We start from the raw sequence: 26,537 nt of genomic DNA, 5'->3' as shown, positions 1-26,537 counted from the left end.
CTTCAAAAAAAAAAAATTAAAAAAAAAAAGGAAAAAAAGAAAAACAAGGAACACCAACATAAAATGGAGGAATAAGCTCACACACCTGTAGACTAGTAATTATAATAATTATAAATGTTAAACTTATTAAAACTCAAAAAATTTGAGTGGAAAAAAGAAATCCAGTTATTTGATGTTAAGAGAAACAGAAGAGAGACACAAAATATTATGACACTTAATGATTGAAATACAAAGTGTTCAAAAAGATAAAACTAAGGATTCCATATGTTGGAGTAAGTATTCTGGGAAAGCTATTAGAAATAGACTGTCTCTCTTTCTCTCTCTCTCTCTCTCTCTCACACACACACACACACACACACACTATCCCTGGATAAAATGATAACAGAAAGCAAATAAAAAATTATCTGAATAGGAGGGCGGAGCCAGGATGGCGGTGTGAGTAGAGCAGTGGAAATCTCCTCCCAAAAACACACAGAGCTATGAAAATATAACAAAGAAAAATCTTCCTAAAATAGAGACCACAGGACACAGGACAACATCCAGACCACATCCACACCTGCAAGGAACCAGCGCCTTGCGAAGGGGGTAAGATACAAGCCCCGGCCCGGCGGGACCTGAGCACCCCTCCCCCCGGCTCCCGGCGGGTGGAGAGAAACCGGAGCGGTTTTTTTTTTTTGGCGAGCGCTTTTTGGAAGCCTTAGAGGGACGGGCCCCCGTTGCTGGGGAGGTAGGGTGGCGGGACCGGTGAGCAGGTGCCTGGGAACGGCGCCGGAGGACAAAGAACACCCCGCGTTTCTCCCTGCGGGACCGGCGGGCGGGTGCCTGAGACCCGTGCCTGAGGACGGAGGAGGTCGCGCGTTTTTCCCCTTTTTTTTTTTTTTTCTCTTTTTGGCGAGCGCTTTTTGGAAGCCTTGAAGGGACGGGGACCCCAGTGCTAGGGAGGCAGGGTGGCGGGACTGGTGAACGGGTGCCTGGGACCGGCGCCTGAGGAGAAAGAATACCCCACGTTTTTCCCTGCGGGACCGGTGGGCGGGTGCCTGAGACCGCCACTTGAGGACAGAGGAAATAGCGCGTTTTTCCCCTTTTTTTTTCTGTTTTCTGCGAGTGCTTTTTGGAAGCCTAAAAGGGACAGGGACCCCGGTGCTAGGGAGGCAGGGCGGCGGGACTGGTGAGCGGGTGCCTGGGACCGGCACCTGAGGACAAAGAATATCCCGTGTTTTTCCCTGTGGGACCGGTGGGTGGGTGCCTGAGACCGGCACCTGAGGACGGAAGAAATCGCGCGTTTTTCCCCTTTTTTTCTCTCTTTTTGGCGAGTGCTTTTTGGAAGCCTTGAAGGGACAGGGACCCCGGTGCTAGGGAGGCAGGGCGGCGGGACTGGTGAGCGGGTGCCTGGGACCAGTGCCTGAGGACAAAGAATATCATCGAGCGTTCCTTCCCTGTGGGACCGGTGGGTGGGTGCTTTTTGGAAGCCTTGAAAGGACAGGGACCCTGGTGCTAGGGAGACAGGGCAGCAGGACCAGTGAGCGGGTGCCTGGGACCGGCACCTGAGGACAAAAAAAAAAAAAAAAAAAAAAAAAAAATCGCTTCTTTTTTCCTTTTTGTTGCTGTTGTTGTTTTGGTTTGGAGAGTGTTTTTTGGAAGTCTTAAAGGGGCAGGACAGGTCACTTAGACCAGAGGCAGGGAATCTGGGGATCTCTGGGCACTCTAACCCCCTGGGCAGCAGGGAGCACAGAGGCCCCTTACGGAGATAAATAGTCTCCTGGCTGCTCCCCCTCCAACGGGGCTCCACCATTTTGGAGGAACAGCCCCAGCCAGGCCAAGCCCACAGCAACAGCGGAGATAAACCCCAAAGCAACCGGGCAGGAAGCAGAAGCCCTGTCTGCGCACAGCTGCCCAGCACAAGCCACTAGAGGTCGCTATTCTCCCAGGAAAAGGCTACAAACCAACAAGAAGGGAAGCTCTTCCAGCGGTCACTTGTACCAGCTCTGCAAACTATCTCTATCACCATGAAAAGGCAAAACTACAGGCAGACAAAGATCACAGAGACAATACCTGAGAAGGAGACAGACCTAACTAGTCCTCCTGAAAAAGAATTCAAAATAAAAATCATGAACATGCTGACAGAGATGCAGAAAAAAATGCAAGAGCAATGGGATGAGATGCAGAGAAAAATGCAAGAGCAGTGGGATGAAGTCCGGAAGGAGATCACAGATGTCAGGAAAGAGATCACAGAAGTGAAACAATCCCTGGAAGGATTTATAAGCAGAATGGATAAGATGCAAGAGGCCATTGAAGGAATAGAAGCCAGAGAACAGGAACGTATAGAAGCTGACATAGAGAGAGATAAAAGGATCTCCAGTAATGAAACAACACTAAGAGAAATATGTGACCAATACAAAAGGAAAAACATTCGTATTATAGGGATACCAGAAGAGGAAGAAAGAGGAAAAGGGATAGAAAGTGTCTTTGAAGAAATAATTGCTGAAAACTTCCCCAAACTGGGGGAGGAAATAATTGAAGAGACCATGGAATTATACAGAACCCCCAACAGAAAGGATCCAAGGAGGACAACACCAAGACACATAGTAATTAAAATGGCAAGGATCAAGGACAAGGAAAGAGTTTTAAAGGCAGCTAGAGAGAAAAAGGTCACCTATAAAGGAAAACCAATCAGGCTAACATCAGACTTCTCAACAGAAACCCTACAGGCCAGAAGAGAATGGCATGATATACTTAATGCAATGAAACAGAAGGGCCTTGAACCAAGGATACTGTATTCAGCACGACTATCATTTAAATATGATGGTGGGATCAAACAATTCCCAGACAAGCAAAAGCTGAGGGAATTTGCTTCCCACAAACCACCTCTACAGGGCATCCTACAGGGACTGCTCTAGATGGGAGCACCCCTAAAAAGAGCACAGAACAAAACACACAACATATGAAGAATGGAGGAGGAGGAATAAGAAGGGAGAGAAGAAAAGAATCTCCAGACAGTGTATATAACAGCTCAATAAGCGAGCTAAGTTAGGCAGTAAGATACTAAAGAAGCTAACCTTGAACCTTTGGTAACCACGAATCTAAAGCCTGCAATGGCAATAAGTACATATCTTTCAATAGTCACCCTAAATGTAAATGGACTTAATGCACCAATCAAAAGACATAGAGTAATAGAATGGATAAAAAAGCAAGACCCATCTATATGCTGCTTACAAGAAACTCACCTTAAACCCAAAGATAAGCATAGACTAAAAGTCAAGGGATGGAAAAACATATTTCAGGCAAACAACAGTGAGAAGAAAGCAGGGGTTGCAGTACTAATATCAGACAAAATAGACTTCAAAACAAAGAAAGTAACAAGAGATAAAGAAGGCCACTACATAATGATAAAGGGCTCAGTCCAACAAGAGGATATAACCATTCTAAATATATATGCACCCAATACAGGAGCACCAGCATATGTGAAGCAAATACTAACAGAACTAAAGAGGGAAATAGACTGCAATGCATTCATTGTAGGAGACTTCAACACACCACTCACCCCAAAGGATAGATCCACCGGGCAGAAAATAAGTAAAGACACACAGGCACTGAACAACACACTAGAACAGATGGACCTAATAGACATCTATAGAACTTTACATCCAAAAGCAACAGGATATACATTCTTCTCAAGTGCACATGGAACATTCTCCAGAATAGACCACATACTAGCTCACAAAAAGAGCCTCAGTAAATTCCATAATATTGAAATTCTACCAACCAATTTTTCAGACCACAAAGGTATGAAAGTAGAAATAAATTCTACAAAGAAAACAAAAAGGCTCACAAACACATGGAGGCTTAACAACATGCTACTAAATAATCAATGGATCAATGAACAAATCAAAATAGAGATCAAGGAATATATAGAAACAAATGACAACAACAACACTAAGCCCCAACTTCTGTGGGATGCAGCGAAAGCAGTCTTAAGAGGAAAGTATATAGCAATCCAGGCACACTTGAAGAAGGAAGAACAATCCCAAATGAATAGTCTAACATCACAATTATTAAAACTGGAAAAAGAAGAACAAATGAGGCCTAAAGTCAGCAGAAGGAGGGACATAATAAAGATCAGAGAAGAAATAAACAAAATTGAGAAGAATAAAACAATAGCAAAAATCAACGAAACCAAGAGCTGGTTCTTTGAGAAAATAAACAAAATAGATAAGCCTCTAGCCCAACTTATTAAGAGAAAAAGAGAGTCAACACAAATCAACATAATCAGAAATGAGAATGGAAAAATCACGACAGACTCCACAGAAATACAAAGAATTATTAAAGACTACTATGAAAACCTATATGCCAACAAGCTGGAAAACCTAGAAGAAATGGACAACTTCCTAGAAAAATACAACCTCCCAAGACTGACCAAGGAAGAAACACAAAAGTTAAACAAACCAATTACAAGCAAAGAAATTGAAACAGTAATCAAAAAACTACCCAAGAACAAAACCCCGGGGCCGGACGGATTTACCTCGGAATTTTATCAGACACACAGAGAAGACATAATACCCATTCTCCTTAAAGTGTTCCACAAAATAGAAGAAGAGGGAATACTCCCAAACTCATTCTATGAAGCCAACATCACCCTAATACCAAAACCAGGAAAAGACCCCACCAAAAAAGAAAATTACAGACCAATATCCCTGATGAATGTAGATGCAAAAATACTCAATAAAATATTAGCAAACAGAATTCAACAGTATATCAAAAGGATCATACACCATGACCAAGTGGGGTTCATCCCAGGGATGCAAGGATGGTACAACATTCGAAAATCCATCAACATCATCCACCACATCAACAAAAAGAAAGACAAAAACCACATGATCATCTCCATAGATGCTGAAAAAGCATTTGACAAAATTCAACATCCATTCATGATAAAAACTCTCAGCAAAATGGGAATAGAGGGCAAGTACCTCAACATAATAAAGGCCATATATGATAAACCCACAGCCAGCATTATACTGAACAGCGAGAAGCTGAAAGCATTTCCACTGAGATCGGGAACCAGACAGGGATGCCCACTCTCCCCACTGTTATTTAACATAGTACTGGAGGTCCTAGCCACGGCAATCAGACAAAACAAAGAAATACAAGGAATCCAGATTGGTAAAGAAGAAGTTAAACTGTCACTATTTGCAGATGATATGATACTGTACATAAAAAACCCTAAAGACTCCACTCCAAAACTACTAGAACTGATATCGGAATACAGCAAAGTTGCAGGATACAAAATTAACACACAGAAATCTGTAGCTTTCCTATACACTAACAACGAATCAATAGAAAGAGAAATCAGGAAAACAATTCCATTCACCATCGCATCAAAAAGAATAAAATACCTAGGAATAAATCTAACCAAGGAAGTGAAAGACTTATACTCTGAAAACTACAAGTCACTCTTAAGAGAAATTAAAGGGGACACTAATAAATGGAAACTCATCCCATGCTCATGGCTAGGAAGAATTAATATCGTCAAAATGGCCATCCTGCCCAAAGCAATATACAGATTTGATGCAATCCCTCTCAAATTACCAGCAACATTCTTCAATGAATTGGAACAAATAATTCAAAAATTCATATGGAAACACCAAAGACCCCGAATAGCCAAAGCAATCCTGAAAAAGAAGAATAAAGTAGGGGGGATCTCACTCCCCAACTTCAAGCTCTACTACAAAGCCATAGTAATCAAGACAATTTGGTACTGGCACAAGAATAGAGCCACAGACCAGTGGAACAGATTAGAGACCCCAGAAATTAACCCAAATATATATGGTCAATTAATATTTGATAAAGGAGCCATGGACATACAATGGCAAAATGACAGTCTCTTCAACAGATGGTGCTGGCAAAACTGGACAGCTACATGTAGGAGAATGAAACTGGACCATTGTCTAACCCCATATACAAAGGTAAACTCAAAATGGATCAAAGACCTGAATGTAAGGCATGAAACCATTAAACTCTTGGAAAAAAACATAGGCAAAAACCTCTTAGACATAAACATGAGTGATCTCTTCTTGAACATATCTCCCCGGGCAAGGAAAACAACAGCAAAAATGAGCAAGTGGGACTACATTAAGCTGAAAAGCTTCTGTACAGCGAAAGACACCATCAGTAGAACAAAAAGGAACCCTACAGTATGGGAGAATATATTTGAAAATGACAGATCCGATAAAGGCTTGACGTCCAGAATATATAAAGAGCTCACACGCCTCAACAAACAAAAAACAAATAACCCAATTAAAAAATGGGCAGAGGAACTGAACAGACAGTTCTCCAAAAAAGAAATACAGATGGCCAAGAGACACATGAAAAGATGCTCCACATCGCTAATTATCAGAGAAATGCAAATTAAAACTACAATGAGGTATCACCTCACACCAGTAAGGATAGCTGCCATCCAAAAGACAAACAACAACAAATGTTGGCGAGGCTGTGGAGAAAGGGGAACCCTCCTACACTGCTGGTGGGAATGTAAATTAGTTCAACCATTGTGGAAAGCAGTTTGGAGGTTCATCAAAATGCTCAAAACAGACCTACCTTTTCACCCAGGAATCCCACTCCTAGGAATTTACCCTAAGAACGCAGCAATCAAGTTTGAGAAAGACAGATGCACCCCTCTGTTTATCGCAGCACTATTTACAATAGCCAACAATTGGAAGCAACCTAAATGTCCATCGGTAGATGAATGGATAAAGAAGATGTGGTACATATACACAATGGAATACTACTCAGCCATAAGAAGTGGAAAAATCCAACCATTTGCAGCAACATGGATGGAGCTGGAGAGTATTATGCTCAGTGAAATAAGCCAAGCGGAGAAAGAGAAATACCAAATGATGTCACTCATCTGAGGAGTATAGGAACAAAGGAAAAACTGAAGGAACAAAACAGCAGTGAAGTTACAGAACCCAAAAATGGACTAACAGGTACCAAAGGGAAAGGAACTGGGGAGGATGGGTGGGCAGGGAGGGATAAGGGGGGGGGAAGAAAAAGGGGGTTATTAAGATTAGCATGCATGGGGGGGAGGGAGCAAGGGGAGGGTGGGCTGCACAACACAGAGAGGACAAGTAGTGACTCTACAACATTTTGCTAAGCTGATGGACAGTAACCGTAATGTGGTTGTTAGGGGGGACCTGATATAGGGGAGAGCATAGTAAACATAGTATTCTTCATGTAAGTGTAGATTAAAAATTTAAAAAAAAAAAAGAAAGAAAGAAAGAAAGAAGGAAAAGGGGGATTACTCCTTAACAGGATAAAACTATTGGTAAATCAAAGATCAACGCATGCTTTAAATATCCTTAATGTTGATCACTTAAAGGGTGTCAGATGATCAGCTATGGAGGTACTCTTTTCTGATAATATTCCTTTCTCTTAATTTAAAAAAAAAAAAAAAAAGCAGTTACTGTGTGCTGACCTCCAATGAGTTCTGCACAGTGGTATAGAGGGCATGTCAAAGTGTGGGCAAAGGGTCTGTTTGTTTCTATGCAGAAGATCAAGGCCTAGCTTGGATACCCAGAAAATGAACTAAGATACGATATGAGGAGGAGCTTCCGGCATCAGCACTCTCTGGAGGACTTGTGCCGGGGGATGATCATCAAAAAGCCTCCACAGGGATCCGGACGATGCTGCGGTTGTGGCTGCATCCAGCCCACCGTCTCCTGGACTTGCCATAAGAATGAGGAGGGAGATGTCTAGGCTGGCATGTGCATACAGTGAGACAACGAATTTGACCGGATCTGTACTGTTGGAACTCAACCAGGAGTTGGGAGGGGTTCAAGTTGTAGCACTCCAAAATCTCATGACTATAGACTATCTATGGTTAAAAGAACATATGGGATGTGAACAGATCCCAGAAATGGGCTGCTTTAATTTGTCTGATGGTTCAAGTACAGTTGGACAATATCCATCATATCATAGATAAATTTTCACAAATGCCTAGGGTGCCTAAATGGTTTTCTTGGCTTCACTGGAGATGGATGGTAATTATAGATTTGCTTTGTTTATGTCACCGTATTCCTATTATGTTAATATATGTGTGCAAATTAGTTAGTAGTTTAAAACCTATACATACTTAAGGTACTATACAAGAAGATATGTCAAAGAAATAATCAATCCTCCCAAGTTTCCTTCGTATGCTACATCTATAGCTTTTCTTCTTCCTTCCTAATTACAACCCTTAAATAGAATTCGTGCCTCATATCGAATTTACCGAGTATCATAATTCCTCCAGGTGGTAAAGATACCTTGAGACAAGTGCTGGGCATAGAAGCCACAGGGCATAAATCTGCAAAGAAGTAAAAAGCTAACCTTTGCAAACAATATGGCTTCTCTCTCACTTACCAACTTTACATTTCCCTGTATGGCCCCGGAAGATGACTGGTTAGCCAGAGACGGGTAAGATTCCTCAAGGGAGGAACAACCTAAGACAGGCACAGTCGCAGGGGGGCCATCAGGTGAGAATTTGGGGATCAACAGAGGTGAGGCTCAGAACCTCACCCCCCCTGCTTTGAGAGAAATCTTCTGCATCCGTGGATGTCTTGATGCCCTTGTCTAGCCTGGATTAATACTTAGTCCATAGGCACACACCTGATCATCTGATCATCTACATTTGCCTTCTTACAGCACTAAACTATGTTTTCTACCTTTATCTTGCATCTACCTACCACTTCAGCATTTTATTAAAAATAAAAATAATAATAATAGTAGGAGAAATGGGGGATCAACATATAGATCAAGTACAAAAATCAAACGAATATTCATATTTGACCTGATTGTTTATAGGTCATATTGCATGATCAAAACCGAAAGTTTCTGTGATGACTGCCCTTGTACTGTTCACCATGTAAGAATTTATTCACTCTGTAAGAATTCGTTCACCATGTAAGAACTTGTTCGTTATGCTTCAGAAGATTGGAGACTGACGAGAATTAGGCTTGAGATGGATTAATGATTGTACATTGAGCGTTGACCCCCCCTATACCGAATTTTACTGTTGTTAACAACCATTTGATCAATAAATATGAGAGATGCCCTCTCAAAAAAAAAAAAAAAAAAATTATCTGAATAGTCCTATAAAAAAAAGAACCATAATTTAAGATTTTTTTCCACAGAGAAAATACCAGCCAAATACTTTTACAAGTTAGTTCTATTCAACCTTCAAGAAGTGAATAATCCTAATCTAACTATTTTCTTTACTGCAGAAAAGAAGGGAATGCTCCCAGCTCAGTTGCCAGTGTGACCTGTAGGTCAGGGTGTGACAGCGCCCCCTGGAACTGTGCACTTTAGCAGTCTCGAGTACTATGAAGAGAAATTATACGCCTTCTCACTGATGAACTTAGACATAAAAATCCTAACCACGAATTTACAGAACCAAATCCCACAGGGTGTTAAAAAAATAACACACTGTAACTACCTCTTTTAGGAAATGACAGATCAAGCTGATCCGAATAGAAAATGAAAAATAAAGTGGTGATAACATCAGGACAACAAATAGCGAACTATGCCCCAGACAACTGGAGATGGCGTGCTGTGCTCAACCACATAATACATCACTTTTTCAAAACAGACCATTGACTAGGTCATACAGGTAGTCTAAATAAAAATCAAGAATTGCTATTAGGCGACCTGGTCCTGTCTCCTTATTCCTGTGGGAGGGGAGGGGGGCTGCCACTAAGGCTGAATTTGCAGCCTCTTCCCTGCCTCTCCTTGATCAATTTTTCCTCAGAAGAATGCATCTTCTGATGAGAGCTGAAAGAAGGAAATGCTTGGGAGCTGCCCAAGCCTGGGTGCAGGCACTGTCCTCATGGGAGGCTGCTTGAGACAGCTGGGCCCCAGCAGGTGGAAGCCTGTCATCTGGGATTAAGCTCCTTGTGGGGTAAGTGTGTGTGCAGGATGCGTGGCATTCAAGATCCTGATTGTGGCATCAGGTCAAGCTAACTTTTCCCAGTCAGTAAAACTAAGGAAAAAACTGTTATTTTGGTCTCTGTCTGTCTGACCCCTTTGTGGATAGCTCGATTGGTTTAAAACTAAGGAGGGAAATAAAGGGGTGATATTTATGGATTATTGTGGTAGACAGGCTAATGACACTACCCTGCCCCCTGCCAAGATGTCTACATCTAAAACCCTGGAACCTATGAATGTCTTACCTTATGTGGCAAAAGGGACATCACAGATGTGATTTAGGTTAAGAATTTTGAGATGGGAAAGTTATTCTCGATTATTAATCACATGAGCTCTTAAATAAGAAGAGGGAGGCAGAAGCCTGGGTCAAAAAGATGACACGTGAGGACCTGACCTGCTCCTGCTGGCTTTGCGATGAAGGAAGGGGACTGTGAGCCAAGGAAGGTGACAGCGTTAGAGCAGCAACAGGGCAGTAAGAGGAGGCCTAGTTGTATGGAGAAAACCTTCCGAGAACCTCCAAAAATGCAAAAATACACATACACACAATTTTTTAAGCAACTGAGCTGAAGGAAATCTTCACGGCTCAGAACTTCAGGGGTAAGATAGCACCTGAGCTGTTTGCCCTCTACATCACTGCCACGTCCCTGGCGGTCTGCTGCCGAGGCTCCAGCCGGCCACTTGTGGGGGATGGGAGACAAAGCTTAAGGCCTGAGCAAAGGGAGACCAGAAGGAAGACCTCTGCATAAAGCCAGGATGCAGAAGGGCAAAACTCTTAGTAAACCAGAAAAAGCCACTCCACAGATGGAAACTTGGCCTTGAATCTGGAATAAGAACACATAAATAATTCAATGTTTTAAAATAATAAAAGAGGATAAGGGAAGCACAGAAAGAGTGAGGCAAATAAATGTACATGGAAAGCTTGAGATAAAGGATGGAAGAAGGAAATACCAAGAAAATAATAACCAAAAGGAAGCTAGAACATTAGGCAAAATACTCATAAGGCAAAAAAGCACTACTAGAGATGAAGAGTATTACTATGTGGTAATAAAAGCATTCCCTGGGAAGATATAATTCCAGAAGTACACTAATATAATAAAAAACACAGCTAAAATGAGACAAAATATTCAGAATTATAAGAAGGCAAAACACACTATCTAGTAGAATAATTTTATATGTATATCTAAGAAACTGTTGAGATCAAGCAGACAAAAAATCAGAAATGACAGAGAAGATTCAAACAAGCTGGATATAATAAGTAAAGAACATTGCCCCCAACTAGAAAAATACACACACCTGAGGAACACTCATTAATGAAAACTGAACAATGTTCTGAACAATGTTGAATCAATAAATTCCAAAGAGTAGCAGAGACGACTTTTACCACAATTAAGTAAGCAGTCAATTGAAAATATATGTTACTGATTGGTTTTTCAATCTGAGTTTTGAAAGAGAACAGATGTATTCAAGTAAGAAAAGAAGAAAATGATAAAGAACAGATATTCAAATAAGTTAAATGTGAACATATATTAAGTATAGATATACAATGCATATTTATTCATATGTACTGTGATGGTGAATTTTATGTGTCAACTTGGCTAGGCTGCAGTACCCAGGTGTTTTGTCAAATACTATTCTAGATGTTTCTGTGAAGGTCCTTTTTAGGTAAGACTAACATTTAAATCAGTAGCCTTTGACATAAAGGAGATTGCCCTCCACAAAGGGGTGGGCCTCACCTACTTGGTGGAAGGCCTTAATAGAAAAAGACTGATTTTCCTTGGAAGAAGAGTAGATTCTGCCCCCAGATGACCTGCAGACTTGAACTGCAATGTTGGCTCTTCCCTGGGTCTGCAGCCTGCCAGCCCATCCTGTCCATCTGGACTTGTCAGCTTCCATAATCATGGTAGCCAATTCCTTAAAATCAATCACACTCTCTCCCTCACAGATTTCTCTTTTTCTCTTTCCACCCCCCGCCCTCCCCCCACACCCTGTTGGTTCTGTTTCTCTGCAGAACCCGGACTAATACATATACATATTTATCTATTTGTAGAATAAATATACACAAACACATCACACACATATAATGGAAACTGATGGGCAAAGGCAAAAGTCAGTTCTTCGAAAACAGCAATTAACTCGGGCAAGATCTGATAAAAAAATAAAGAGATGGCACAATTAAGCAATACTAGGAGTTAAAGGAGATATAACAAGTGAAGCAGATCTTTAAAGTTATACAATATGACAGCCAACTTTATGCTAACAAAACTGAAAACCTTGGTAAAATGCATGAATTTCTAGGAAAATGTAACCTGCCAAAACTCAACTGAGAAGAAATTAAAACCTGACTGTCCATAACCATTAAAAAAAGAAAATCTGTCAACAAGAAAATTCTAGGTCTACAAGGCTGTGCAGGTCACTTTCTATAGCTAAAATTATAGCAGGTATTTAAGGAACAAATGACAATTCCAGTTTTACTCTTTCAGAGAATAGAAAATGAGGCTATACTGCCATAAAGGAGTGGCAGTGGGCTCTTCCCATAAAGGGAAACAGAATGATGGCTGCTGAACAGTGCTTGCCACTGTGGGCTATTTTGGCCTCTTTACACAAAGGGCAGCCTTTGACATCTCAGCCCTGCTAGACGTCTCCAAAATTCCGCTCTTGACTCTCTTCAGGTCAAAGTCACAGCAGGGCACCCTCAACCTGAGTCCTGAATGGGAAACAGGAGAGTTTCGGTTCTGCCACTTGCTTACTGCTGACCGCTGTCTGCTGATCCACCTTAGAGAAGGTGTGGATACAACTAATGAACTGTGGCAGAGCACAGACTCATCACCAACCTTTAACACCACAGCTGAAATCAGCCAGGGGGCAGGTTGAATAATCTGTCCTGACCAGAACTTTCTCTGCCCTCAATTAAAAAATCTTTTAAAAAACAACAACAAAAACACACCAGACACTGGTCAGAGTTGGCAGAAAGGCCTAGACAGAGCAATCCTTTTTTAACTGTTATGACACTCTTTTTAATGATTCCTCATCAATGGGTACAGCTTGAAGATAACCACAGGAGAAACCTCCTGCTACAGCAAAGAGGAGTAAGTGGCCCGCCGTGTCCTGCCCATAGGATGCCCTGGTCCTGAGGCCGGAGGGGCCCTCACAGGCAACCGCTGGATCTGTGCAAGATCAGCGTATGTGGCCACGGCTCTGCGTCATCCAGAGGGATGGAATTAAGCTACATACAGTTCAATTTCGATTGTCAACTGTGTAATTCAGCTACAGTGCTATTAGCAGGCCAAATCATAGGGATTCATCAGGAGGAAGACCAGATCAAAGGTTAACATCATACTGGAAGCTACAATGGTATTTTGTATTAGAAACAGCAGATCATTTTTGTAAAGGTCCTGGGTTTTTTAACAGTCCCTCTTCCCAACTTTCTGACATGAAACTCAAGGGTTCCAATCAAGTAGTCACACCGGGATACACCCATTCAGGTTTCAAGAATTCAACTTTACATGGAGTTCCATTTAATAGTCCTATTCTGCTTACAAGGCATTGCTTTTTCTCACACCTCCAGAGCCCGCTGAGTGCCTGGACAGAAGGGCGACCACACTGTGGTTCTGGAGAGGCGTACTCGGCACTCGTGCATCTGTATGTCCCCTCTGAGTATTCCTGGCCTGGTTGTTCATAGGCGTGATAATCTTCTGTGTTGTTTATATCGACTGGAGGAAGGAGATCTTTTTTTGCCTTAGAGCTTAATTACATAAACACTGATACTCTTTGGAAAGAGTTTTGGAAAGTGAACAGTAGCCTATCATTCTATAGAGTAATTAAATAAAGGGAAATCCTCTATTATGTAGTGTTATGATTATGAATAATTATTGAAGGAATCACATCTTTTTCAGTAGGAACCCATGTTGTTTTTGCTTCAATGGTTGCGATTTGGGGCATGTAGGAAGCACATAAAATTTCTTTCACTGAAACAAGTGGGAACTGTATTTTCATAAAGTGCAAGGATCCAGTCCTTGGTACTCCAGTCATTTGAGTACCTTAATAGGTGGAAAAGTTTGTGCTTTGGTAATGTTAGCACTACTTGATATCACTCAACTTCAAATTGGTAAGAGAATAGAAATACAGATGACAACTCATACCAACATGTCATTCTGCAGGATCTGTGGTATCATGATGCAGTGCCACAGTCTGCAAACATACTTCTAGCTGTGCCACCCTTTAAGCAAAGGGACCCTGACTTGGAACTAATGTGTAAGAGAGATGAGAGCAAAGCCCCGCTGGTTAAGGGATTGGGAGCAAGAACAGAACAGAACTGGCCTCCTTTCTCCTGCAGATAGTCCCTCGGAGCCCTGGGGGCTCTACTACCCACCATCATAAGACCAATGTGGGATGAAAGGTGCCCAGAAGAGATTCAGGTGGCGCTGGACTCACACCCTAGTTCTGCCATTTACCAGCACTATGAACCTTGGGTGGCAGGAATAACAATGTCAGTACTAGTATCAACAAAATAAACAGAACTTACACCAAATGAGCACTTACTAAGTGCCTTCTTTGTGTTCATTTAATCATCCCAGTAATATGAGAGAGAAACTGAGGCTCAGAGAGATTCAGCAATTTTCCCAAGATCCTACAGTAAGGGGCTGAGATGGGATCAAACCCTAACAGTCTAACACCGTATTCCACACTGATGGCCACAAAAATTCCTCAATTCTTTGGTTCCATTTGGCCCAACCATCTTGAAAATGAGGATGGTAGTAATAATCCTGAGCAAAGATGGCCTGCACGAAGGCATTCAATAACTATTGTCCTCCTCATCACAAACAGCTTAGAATGGATACCCTCCAAGCAGTAATAACCTCTATGTTCAATTACCTGCCAAAGAGCAACTTGCAAACATCTGTGTGAACCAATCACTACTGAGGTCATGGTTCATAGGATGTGCCAACCACTGAGTCTTCAAAAAAAATTAGCAATTTGATTTTGACTGAAAACAATCAGTCAATCAAAGGTACAAGTAGAGATAAACAGCTGCCGGTACATGGTACAGCCAGATAGAGGATATGCAGAGAAACCAGTAACTGCCTCTTTTATTTTTATTTTTATTTTTGTTGGTTTGTTATTTTGATATCATTCATGTACAATTACATGAAGAACATTATGTTTACTAGGCTCCCCCCTTCACCACCAGTAACTGCCTCTTGACCCATGACAAGGAAAGTCTATTCACAGATATAAATAGAATATACATGACAGATGTTTATGCAACACCTATAATGTGCTGCAGCCAATCGAGGCCCTGGAGATAGTTCTCTGTCCTCAGGGAACTTACTTACATTCTGGTACAGGAGGCAGATGTGCTACACAACTAGGGTAAGAGGAGGAAAGTGATAGGAGATGCAGCCAAAGGCCAAATCATGAACAGAATTGCTGGCTGTGATGAGGACGTTAGAGTTTATCCTGAGGAGTTTCGAGGAGAGGAGTGATGTGGTTTGATGCACATTTTAAGGATTGCTCTGCCGCCCTGTGGATGACAGTCTAAGGGGCAAGAACAGAGCAGAAACCCCTCAGGAGACTGTGCATTAATCTTGTAGGCCCCAGGTAAGGCTAGGAAGCAAGGCACATGCAGCCCTTATGCCAAATGAAAACCAAAAACTCGAGTGGGTGAAATAAGGGTCTGAATAAATAAGAACTCCACTGTGTCCCTAGGGAAGACTTAACATGACCGTGTGGATCTACCCTCAATGCACATGAGCCTGAGAGCTTCTGGATGAGACTTTCTAAAAGGCTGCTAAGAAATCCACATTCTTGACTGATCTCAACAGCCCCTAACCTAGAACAGGACATCCCAATCTATGGCGCCTCTGAAAAGCAGAACACCAGTCACGGCCTCCCAAGAGCCCTTCTGTTCACTGATAAATGAAGAGGCTGACAGATGACAGCCAGAACCTGTTATGCTGTTCCCAACAACATGAAGAAGCCTGGACACACAGACAACCTCCCCCACCCCAGGGCAAACACCCAGAACCCTCAACGAGTCAGGCGTGTCTCTGCAGGATGGAGGAAAAAAGCAAATGCCTGTGAAGCAGAAAGTCAGGTACCTGTGCACATTCTGGGCTCTAGCCACCCTCGGCCCAGACCTCCTCCCTCACCTCCTCCAGCTACCGCTCCACACAGGGGGAGCAAGGTCCCAAAGAAGCGTGCCCAGTCAGCAGTAAGACCTGTGTCAGGTCAGGACAGAAAGAAGACCTGGAACCTTTGGGAAAGATTTCCAGTGACAGGATTGTTCTATCCAATATAATCCGGTTGTGCCCACCAAGAAGTTAATCAGCCCAAATGGCCAGCCCACTGGCCATCCTTTTCAATTCTCAGTTTTGCTGGATCTCTTCTAGAGAATTCCTAATTGGCTAATGCAAATGTTGAGCCAAACAGTTGTGGTGGATAAAAAACAGTATGGCATGAAGAACATTCTTTAGGTGATGAGATGAGTCAATATGGAACTGCCTCCTGACTCCCAAACACACTTAAGACCAGCTGGGGAAGTGAAGCTCCACTTCAAGTTTCAGCTCACCTGTGATAAGCCATGGTATGCTCTGAAAACTTACAGTAAAGTCAGCCTCCTATCGCCCAAACTGCCTCATAGCCAGGATCCAAACGGTGACAGATACATGTAAACGCATGGAATGTCCACTCTATCAGTAGAGACCTACACTCACACTTGATAGCAAAGGGTTCTACAAGTCTATACTCTTAAAACAAGAGATGGTGTACACAAAAAAATAAAATAAATCTCCCAAGGGGCTTTGCCCTGTGCCAAAAAGAAAAGTCAAGTGAGAGAGCAGTTCCTCCAGTGTGGAGGACGACTCATCAGACGCACCTGCAATGATCCCGTCCATTTGCTCCAGGGCCACTTCCAGCGCATGACTTGCATCAGAAGCCATGACTCCTCTCTTCATTTCCTTTTTGTACTGAAAATTCAAATACAGAACAAAGGAAAAATTACAGAGTTCCACACAAGACCTCAAAACCCTCTTCTTCCATCTTTATGCAGCACTGTCTCTGAAGAATCCTAGTAGCCAATCCTAGGAGCTCAGCACTCTTTCTCCAGGAATCCTTAGGACATGATCCCATTTGCTTCTATACTTAAAAGCTGCTTGGGCTCTCCAGAATGACCTGGAACAGTAGGGCAGCAATTGCCACTCCTCACCCCCTTTACAGCCCCAGGCTCCAGAAGCTCCAGCCACCACTGGGGAAGGTTTGGCTACGTGTCAGGGAAGCAGCGCAGCCAGCGGGGACTCTCTCAGGACCTGCCCTGCAGTGGTGGGGGTCAGGGTGGTCGAAGCTGGCTTAGATCTGCGTTTGTCCCACACCTCAACGCTTCCCTTGAGCAGGTGTGATCCAGGCTGAGCAGCCCCTGTCACTTCCACTTCTCGAATGGTCAAATGTGCCCAGCATAGGAAATGGGAGAGAACCGTCCTCAGGACCAGCAGCGCTCTCTCTTTCCACTTAGTTCTACTGTCCCCGTACCGTTCAAAGTGCAGGATCCCACCTCCTCAGAGCTGGAGAGCTTCTCCAAGGATGTCAGCCCAGCCACTCCTTTAACCCCGGGTCTCCCCTCTACTGGAGAAATGGCAGTTGGTTCCATCGCTGGACAACTATGTCCCTAGGAAAAGTCTTCAAGCTAAACTGTCTTCCTGCAGCCTCTTCTCATTTTTCCTGCTTCCCACCATGTATGCTAAGAAGACACATGGCTCAGTCTATAAACTGGAGGCAGGAGTTGTTGTTTGCTCATTCAGTAAAACCTCGGTAAGTGCCCAATGGGCAGCAGTGCTGTGGGGACAGAGCATGGCTCCCATGCCCAGGGATGGCACAGCTGGAAAATGGCAAGTCCTGAGCGTCTCTGCTCATTTTCCCTGTGAGGCTGGACCTTTGCAGTGCAGAGAAGAAAGTGAGCAACCACAGAAAAGTGGCTTTGGAGATGGTGTGGATAAAGATTTTAGGGCCACAGGAACTACACTGGACTCTACCTGGCAGTCGCAGCAAAACAGCCTGGGTTCAAAGCCAGCTCCACCATTTAATATGTGATCTCTGAGCCTCAGTATCCTCATCTGTAAAAGGGTGCTAACAACAGAACCTAATGCACAGGGTTAATGATTAAGTGAGGAATTAATATTTCATAGAAAATGCTCAGTACATTATTCTGCACATAGTAAGTGCTCAATATTTGTTAGCTATTTTTGTTTTTGTTTGAAGTGAGGAGATCATCTCAGGATGTATTTGTGCCAGGATAGCTCACAGGATGAGTGACTTTAAACTAAAATGGGATACGTTTAGGGAGGAAGAGCACAGCTAATTTCAAAAGGCTGGATCCTGTGCAGGAGGTAGGCAGAGCAAAGAGAGAGAAGTTGCTGTGCTTTCGGAGGGGGAGGGCAGTGACTCACAGGTGCAGAAGCCAAGGAAGGGTCAGAGCCCTGGGTCTCAGCAGAGTGGGGGCCACTGCACCAGCAGCTCAGGGCAACGAGAAGGCCAGTGTGTGGAGGTGGGGGAGCCTCACTGTGCCTCCGGGCCATGGCTGGAGCCAGACAAGGCTGCCCCAAGGATCAGAGCTGTGTTGCGGTGAGCAGCACAGCCCAGACTGCAAAGGACCCCAAACAGTGTGCAATCTCCAGGTGTGAATGGAGGCAAGCTTGGGTGGGGATGAAAGAAGAGGGAACAGGAGAAGGGAGGTAGCAAGGCAGGGCAATGATCAACACACGGACACCTGTTCAGCCATATGGAGCCTGAAAGTGTTAAGTCCCTCCCTCTGAGGGCCTCTCATTGCTCCTGAGGAAAAATCAAAACTGCTTACTCTCACCACGGAGTATGGCCAAGCCAACCCTAAATGGCTGCCCAGTGATGAGTCTGTCCCATTGCTCCTCATGCTTCCTGTCCTCCCCCAAACACTGCAAGACCTCCGTCTCCTCTGACCTGAGCTCACTTCCTCAGCTCTCTGTGTGGCTGATTTATTCCCATCCCTCGGGTCTCAGCTTCAAAGAATCTTCTCAGAGGGGCCGTCCTTGCACACCTCCATCTAAGCTCTGTGATTCCAAAGTATTGCATCCATATACTTGCCTCCTTGCTAACTGGGCTTGCTAAAGGCTTCTCGATGGAAACAGGGAGACCCTCTGTCTTGTTCACCCCATGTGCCCAGTGCCTAGCAGAATGTCTGGCACAACTTTATAGGTAAATACTAGTGAATAAATGGATGAATTCATACAGCCAACATTCCCTGAACCCTGCTGTGCTGGGCACTGGAGGATACTTATCGATCAGACCTAGTCCCTGTCCCCATGCACGATGTAGACCAGTGGAGAAGACAGAGTACGAACATATGAGGCATGCTGACAGAGGCAGGTATGCAGTTCCCCTGGGTTTTGAAGGATGAGTAGGAGCTTTCTCAGAAGATAAGGGGAAAAATGCTATTCTAAGCAGAGGGGGTGATGCAGGAAAGGTAGAGAAGTATACAAGGGCAAATATCAAAATGGTTGACAAGATTATACAGGAACACCCAGTTGCTCTTGAGTCAAAACCTTGCACAGAATCACATATGATAAGGGCAAATAACAAGAGGAGCTTGGGAATCACACCCACCTCTTCAGGGGTCCAAATGCCAGTATACAGAATCAAGTGGCCTCCAATGTAAATACAACAGAGGTTTTAAAAAGAAAGCTCTCATATTTCAGCCGACTGGCCCCTTTGGGGCCTCACTACCAGGGTGAAAGGTGGGAGGTCAGTTAGAAGGTGCCAAGCCCAGAGGAACCAGGCTACATCCCCCTGCAACAGGCCACAAAGGAAGGCCCATGGGCCCTCTGCCCAGTGATGAGTTTGTACATGGCAAACAGCAAACTGGGTGGACCCGTGGGAGATGGTATGAAGTGAAATATGAGTCAAGGGTGCATTGTGTTTGCAGCCAAGGAGGCTGGGCCGGTAAGGCTGGTGTGCTCAGGAGCCAGAGCATGCTGATGAGCTCAGTCCAGACCTTCTGGGCCTGAGGTGATGAAAGGATACCTGGGTAAGATTGGGCCCTGCCAGCCTGTCACAGAGCGGCTGTGAGGGGTCAGGGATGTGAGACATGGGAAGGACCTTTGAAGGACCAAATGTGCCATCGGTGTGAGGCCTCCAGCCTCCATCTGTGAGCATGGCACTCTTACTGGAACAGAGAAGCCACGGAGTCACCAACCACTCCCCTTCTGGCAGTTGGCAGACATTTTCTTCCCTCACTACTGTCCAGGTTAGAGCTCCAAGTCGGTGATGCACGATGGGACAATCCCTGCCCTCAAGGAATTTGGGGTCTCAGAGGCAAACGTGGCACACGGCAGCATTCAGTGGGTCTGTTCATCCCCAAAGGGACATAGCACCTGCCTCAGGAGCCTGTGCTCACCAGCGAGGTGGGGGTCTAAGTGCGTGAAGCTCCTGAGGAAGCTGGAGGCAGCCAGACGGCCTCCTGGAGAAAGCACACATGGGAAAGGAGCAACCCAAAGGAGCTGGGAAAGAGCCAGAATCCTGGGAGAACTCCAAAGGGCCGAGCAAAAAGCAGGGTGGCCTCTAGGCAGGTGGCAGGGAGTGCAACCACATGGAAAGCATTAGACTGTGTGCCTGGGCCTAAGCAGGGGCACCCACCAGCCCAGGAGAGGAGCAGGCAGAGGACTTAATGTGCTCTGTACCGTGGCAGTGGGTGTACTGGCCAACACAGTTTTCATTCTCTCTGGACACTTGACTATTCACAGAGCCTTGCATTTGACCCTTATGGGCAGGCCGCCTTCCCATACCAAGAAAATGGCTCATTTCTAGCTACAAAGGCAGGGAATGTTGTTTATGGAAAGAAAAGGTGTGTTCCTTCCATCCTTCCTTCACTCGCAGGCCTCTCAAGATGCTGTCAGCTTTCTATCTGTGACAATGTCTGAGGCTGGGGCTCCTGCTAATACAGGACTTTACCTTCCTCTTTGCTACCAGCCAGGAAGGAAAATGAGTCCATAGCTGTAAAACCAGCAAAGGAAGGGACCTCCATGTCTGAGAATGTCAGTGTCTAGTGGGTCCTCGCCACGTGAACTGCACCACACAAAGGCCCACTCAGCACCTCCAAGTTGATTAGGGTGCAGAATTAGGTGGTCTGGAATCTAGAAAGTGAGCCACAACTAGCCGCCTGCTATCTGGCACAGGCTGAGGCAAGCGATTTAGATACTGTATTAACTTCTTTCGAGTTCAGCAAAGGGGAATCTGAAGTAGGAAGAAACTGCTGATTAGGAAAAGTTTTGGGCAAGTAAACATTAACTTATCCCACCCATAGGGAATTGCAAGCTTCCATTCCATTTTATAAACTACTTTTCTCTCAGGAAAAGTGGTTAGGACTCCAAGGGTTTGGGGCAGGCTTGCAGCAGACCGGACAGAGGAATGATCAGGAACAGATCTAGAAGCCTTGGTAGCCCTGCTCCTCCTGCGCCTCAGGAACCCAAGCCAGAGCTGGGACCTGGCTCCTGGGCAGCTCCACGGGTCGGGGGTGGGCCCTGAGTACAGGGCAAGGCCTGGGAAGGAACCCTTAGCCAAGAACAACTCAGACCCATCTCAGACCTCACCCTTCTCTCGCTAGAGATCTCTTTACTACCTGTTGACCAACCAACTTACATTTCTGGGATAAGAAAGCAAGAAACCATTTTCAGTATCCAAAAAAAAAAAAAAACGGAGAGAGAAAAAGACATATAAAGGAGAATGGATGACAGTTGCTCAATTCTCAGTCCCATCCCATATCAACCAATAACTTTCTTTTTAAAGGACAAGATAAAATCCAGTCTTGGGCTCTGCTGCACAATGGCTATGTGTCTTTGGACAAGTTATTTAACCCCTCTGAGCCTCAACTGTCTCATCTCATTGTTATGGGTGAAAGAAACAAGACAGACCTCAGGTAAATAGAGCAGATTGAACCCAAACATCTAATTTAGCTACTCACTGAAACAATAGTGGAGGAATTTTTTTTGAAAGACCTAAGCCCTCAAGGACATGGAGAATGTGATAGGAAACATCAAGGGGATGCCAGTGCCATAGCTAGGCAGCAGGCAGCAATGTGAGCGGGCAGCCAGTCCACACTGCAGTGCTTCCAAACGCTCCAGGAGACAGTTCTCGGGCACATGAGATTAACCCAACACCGTATGCGTCTGAGCATCCTCAGGGGTATATAGTATTGATGAGGAATTTAATTCAATGATAAGAAAATAGAAAACCAAGCCAATGACAAAAGAACTCCACAGAAACCTAAAATGAAAAGCAATCACCTTGCAGCCTTGCAGTGGAACACCACACACCCGATCGGAAGGGGAACTGCCCTGGCAGAATGGGGGTGGGGGAAGTGAGGAGTGGGAGGCAGGATCAGAAAGGGAGCTGATTCCTCATTTTAGAGAGTGGGACCTCAAAAGTCGCTAGTGACAACTAGAAAAAACAGAGCAGCAAAACAGGCTTTTTTTTTTCTTGCAATATGGATACAAATACTAAAAGAATGCAAAGTAACTGTATCTGAGGAAGAGCAATGGGGATGGGAAGGTGGGGAGATGGTTGTTTTAACAAATTATACACAATTATTTGCTCAAATTGTGTAGATATAGGGTAGTGATAGAAATAAATGCAATTGAAAAGATTAAAAGAGGTAGTATGTGTAGTGTGCCTGGCACACAATAGAGATTCAATTAATTTGTGATTCTTTCTCCTCTTGGGCAGGCTTCTGTTATCTACTTGCTAAGAGTTTATCCAACATTATCTCACTTAATCCCCACATACCACTTGAGAATTTTTCTCTCTCTTTACAGATGAGCAAATGGATTAGGTAACTTGTCTGAGGATGCACACTGTTCTTCCTCCCCATTTTTTACTTTACCTTTGAGATAGGAACCCTGTGTAAGGTTGAGTACAGGGGCACCTAACTTACCTCTTAAAAGGAACACTTTGGCTGCTGCTTGGAAAATAGGCCATGGGGTGGAGGGGTGCAGCAATGAACACAGGAAAGCCAAGCAAGAGATGAAGGTGGCTTGGGCCTGGGTGACTGTGGTAAGTGTTCTAATTCTGGACCCATGTCGAAGGCAAAGCCAGCAGGCTATGTGGATAGATGGGACGGTATGAGAGAGGAGTCAGCATGGCTATGAGGCTTCTGCCTTGAGCCTCAGGGAGAGCGGCCAGGCCTGCAGGAGCACAAATGGGTGCCAGGTGGCACGGTGAAATCTGGAGGTTGGCTTTGGAAATGTTTGGTTTAAGATGCCTAAGGACACGTAGGAAGATATCCTGAGTTAGGCATTTGGAAATACAGGTCTGATGTTCAGAGAGAGGCTTGGGCTGGAGGTAATACTTTGAGAGCCGTCTGCAGACAGATGGTAATTAAAACCAATTCTATGAATTAACTTAAGAAGTATTATACACACACACACAAAAAGGAGGAGGCCCCAGGACTCTCTGGAACAGACCAATCAGGGAAAAGAACCAAAAAGGGGACTGAGGAGCAGCAGCCAGGAGAACTGAGAAGGGGGTGCCCCAGAAACCAAATGAGGGGTTCGGGATAGAGGAGGCAATCCAGGTGCTTAGTGCTGCTGAGTCAGACCAGAGACGGTCTCTCCCGGCTCTCCACGGAGGTGATCTCATCGCTCACACAGCCTCACCTGTCCCTGCATGAGCTCATCCTGGCCTCCAGCAACAGCCTCCCTACCGGCTGCCCGCCTCCAGGCTCTCTCCTGGCACGGAGACCCACCTGCCTCAGTGATCCACAGACTTGGCGTTCGTCAGAACCGCACAGGGAGCTACTTAAGCACAGAGGCTCAGGCTCGTTTTAGCAAAAGAGGGCCTGACCTTTGTGTGTTAACCTAGCTCCTCTGGTGATGCTAATACTAGCTGAAGTTAAAAAGCCCATGACAGGCTGTCAGCCCAGCTCCCAGACAGGCACTCTTCTGCTTTGAAAGCCTCAGGGGCTCACTCTCAGCCCCTAGAATTCAAGCCTTCTACTGCGGACTCAGCCTGTGGGGTTGTACCTTTAACTTCCATTACTCTCCTCTGGCAAACCTCTGTCTCATCCCAACCAAATGTCTTACCAGTGAACAGGTTCTAAAGTTAGTTAACTGACTGTACAGTTGTTTTCCAGCTAATTTGTGCCCATGCCAGCAGCTTTCCCCATTATAGTCCCATCTTCTCTTCCAGCCAGTTCTTCTGGGGAACTGTGCTTGGTCCTACCCACCTAGATGTGAGCACCCCCTCTCTTTAATCTTTCAGGAACAGGATGAAGGGGGCTGTGCTGAGCCATTTCCCCTGCAATCCCTCCCTGTGCCTGGGCCCCAGAGGGCAGGCCCCATCCTGTAAGCTCTGAAACAACTTCTACAGACTTACTGATAACACTACTCACTGTCAGGGGAACTCAAGCCTGAGAAGCAGTGGAGGCTGGGAGAGGGAGGTGGCAGTATGTGCCCCCCATGCCCCACACCCACCTTCCTCTCCATGTCCTCACAGTTGGCAGGCCCCAAAATGCCCCCAAGCCACCTTAGTGATGCCACCACGCTCACCAAGCCAGAAACCTGGGAGTTGTTCCCAGCCTCCCCGTCGTTCACCCACATCCAGCTGGGGTCTCTGTGTCCAGCAAAGTCCCCTCCTCACCCTCTCTCAGATCTGTCTGCTCAGCCTCACCTGCCCTGCTCCAGGCCACGTCCCCTCCCACCAGATGACTGCAGTGGCCTCCTCACTGGTCTTGCCACCTGCAGCTTCATCCCCACACACCTCTCCTCCTCCACACTGCTGCCAGGAGCATGGCTCTACTCCACAAGTCTCACCCAGGCACCCAGTGCGTGTACAACTCGTCACCAGCCCACAACCCACAGAGGAAGTTAAGGACCCCTGAGATAGCCAAGGGCATGTGCTCCGTGGTCAGGCCTGTATTGGCACCCATGTTCTTCCCATCGTGGGCAATGCCCTGGACAGGCTCCTTAACACTACTGAGCTTCACACTGTGGGACGGTGGGGATTCAATGAGATAGAGTCTGCTGAAGTCCTCTGTACCTAAGTGGGTGGGAGATTGCAACCACGGGAGTTAGAGTTCCACCCCTGGCTCTGCCCTGAGCACCAACCATTAGACACAATGGCTGAGCTATTGGCACCTTGCCTGCTTTTATACTAAGGGCCCCCCCTCAGGATGCAACATTTTAGCCCAAGGCCCCCATTCTACTGGCTCAATTCCCACTCCCTTTTCAAGGCCCAGTTCCAGCATTGTGATCCAGGGATCTTCTCCCATCCGCCATGTGGAAGTGACTGCTGCCCTTCGGTCCCTCTCTCCAGACCCACTACAGACTTTCCTCACAGCATCCAGCACTGTCCAGAGCACTGGTCACTCATGTGTGTGGCTCCTCTGAGTGGGACACAGGGCCATGTTTCAGAGCCAAGCTCAGCCCAGGATCTGGCACAGAGAAGGTCGGCTCACGCATCTGCCTCAGGAAGACAGCAGGAGGCTGACTGGGGAAAAACTCTCCACTGGTGGGCCTAGGAAACAGGTTATCTGCTTCCAGAATGCAATGAGACAGGTATAGCATAGGCATTTCCATTCCCAGAGTGAGAAAATGGATGGAATAAAGAGGTCGCTGGTCTAAACTGGAAGCTGAGAGGCTCCCAGGGATGGCAGGTCAAGACTATCAGGGGCCCCCTGGGTCCTTGAGGCCTGACTGAGGTCCTTCCCAGTCCAGAGGTCAGTCTCCAAATGGAAGGGCCTCACTGTAAAGAAAAACTGCACACCTGACCTCAGAGCAGCAGCAGGGCCCAACACCGACTTCGTATTAGGACTAAAGGCATTAACATTCCATCAAAATAGAGGAGCCAGGTGCCGGGAGACACCCTGCCAAGAAGAAAGGAGTCAGAGCAGGACACAGGGACAAGTTTGCCAAAAAAGCTGCCATCAGCATAGCTGAATGTCTCCAGCAAATATCTGCGTCTTATAGAGGTGAAGAGGCGGAGCCCTGACTTCTATTGCCATTGAAGAGAACCTCAAGCAGCCTAAGGAAAACTGCCCAGGAGAAAATAGAGGAATGCCACGGAAGGTGAACAAGCTGCTTCCCTTGTCCCAGTCTGATCACAGCATCAGTCACTCCTAAAAACAGACACTTCTTTAGAGCTTTTGGCTTCAAAAATATTTTTCACATACAAGGATTCTCATTCCCCCCTAACGATCCCAAATCAACTGTTCCGATTATTAGTCGGTCAGTTCAGCTGAGACGAGGGGCGCCGTGATCCATCAGGATGGCTGAGACAGCCCCAGACCTAGGCACAGGCTGGCAGCACTAGGTGGTGGCACGGGACGCAGGTGATATTTCTTGCTGAGCGTCTTTTTCCTGCTGCGCCAGGTGAGTGAGTTGTGTGCATGGGTATTCCCAGCCACTCCCTGTTGGGCAAGTTCCAAAGGATCCCCAAGAACATTTGTGCTGGAGCCCAGCTCTAGCAAACACGCTGGAAGGAGTCCTTTTACTTTCTGGCCCTTCCATTTAAAATCCAGCCCAACCCCTGTCACATGTCACTGCTCCTCCACCAGCCTCCTCAGCACA

The 26,537-nt window shown here is 45.4% G+C and overlaps 1 protein-coding gene across 15 annotated transcripts in view; it reads right to left on the bottom strand.

Moving 5' to 3' along the window:
* Nucleotides 1–26,537, bottom strand: part of LOC108385276 (liprin-beta-2) — a 194,181-nt gene that overhangs the window by 121,044 nt on the left and 46,600 nt on the right. For all 15 annotated transcript variants that reach the window (XM_073216097.1, XM_073216101.1, XM_073216104.1 and 12 more), the window contains one exon: nt 16,832–16,922. In XM_073216097.1, coding sequence (XP_073072198.1) covers nt 16,832–16,922 — 91 coding nt within the window. The remainder of the gene's footprint in view (nt 1–16,831; nt 16,923–26,537) is intronic.

This window comes from Manis javanica, chromosome 11 (assembly GCF_040802235.1).
Source record: "Manis javanica isolate MJ-LG chromosome 11, MJ_LKY, whole genome shotgun sequence".
NCBI classification, from domain to species: domain Eukaryota; kingdom Metazoa; phylum Chordata; class Mammalia; order Pholidota; family Manidae; genus Manis; species Manis javanica.
Note: the sequence above shows the minus strand (reverse complement) of the source record. Positions and strands in the feature narration are given on the sequence as shown.